At 55.1% G+C, this 519-nt stretch overlaps 1 protein-coding gene across 1 annotated transcript; it reads left to right on the forward strand.

Moving 5' to 3' along the window:
• Positions 1–226: 226 nt before the first annotated feature.
• On the forward strand, positions 227–510 carry SDRG_15393 (hypothetical protein; the record flags this gene model as incomplete). Its single annotated transcript, XM_008621564.1, has 1 exon — positions 227–510. A coding segment is annotated over exon 1 (279 nt), but the record flags the coding sequence as incomplete, so codon positions are not given.
• Positions 511–519: the final 9 nt, after the last annotated feature.

The raw sequence follows: 519 nt of genomic DNA on the forward strand, positions 1-519 counted from the left end.
GGTTACATAGCAAGTTTGTATGCGTACGTGGCACCATGTGACGGCGCCAAACTGGATTTGGCGGCCGACGATGACCACGAGCTCGCACTAGATTCGTCGTCTTGCGCAGTATATCAACCCAAAGTGTATCACGTCAATGGAATATGAGCTAGATTCTAGCTAACACTACACTGGTGGGTGTCCCATCGGGCTGGGTCGGGTCTCGTTCCGTCACAATTCCAATTGCCAGACATGGTCAACAAGTTCTTTCTCCGCGGCCTTGGGTTCCTCAACGATGCGTACGACCTCTCGGTCATCAACATCATCAACGTCATCTTGGAGCACCAGTACGGCAAGAACGTCTTTGACTCGAACATGAAGTCGAGCGTCTCGACGTCGGCGCTCATTGGCGCCGTCCTCGGCCAGCTCGTCTTTGGCGTCCTCGGTGATATTTACGGCCGTAAGAACTGCATGGTGGCGACTTGTGCGCTCCTCATCATCGGTGGCATCCTCTGTGCGGCAGCCTACGGCGGCTCGGAC

This window comes from Saprolegnia diclina (genome assembly GCF_000281045.1).
Source record: "Saprolegnia diclina VS20 unplaced genomic scaffold supercont1.90, whole genome shotgun sequence".
NCBI classification, from domain to species: Eukaryota; Oomycota; class Saprolegniomycetes; order Saprolegniales; family Saprolegniaceae; genus Saprolegnia; species Saprolegnia diclina.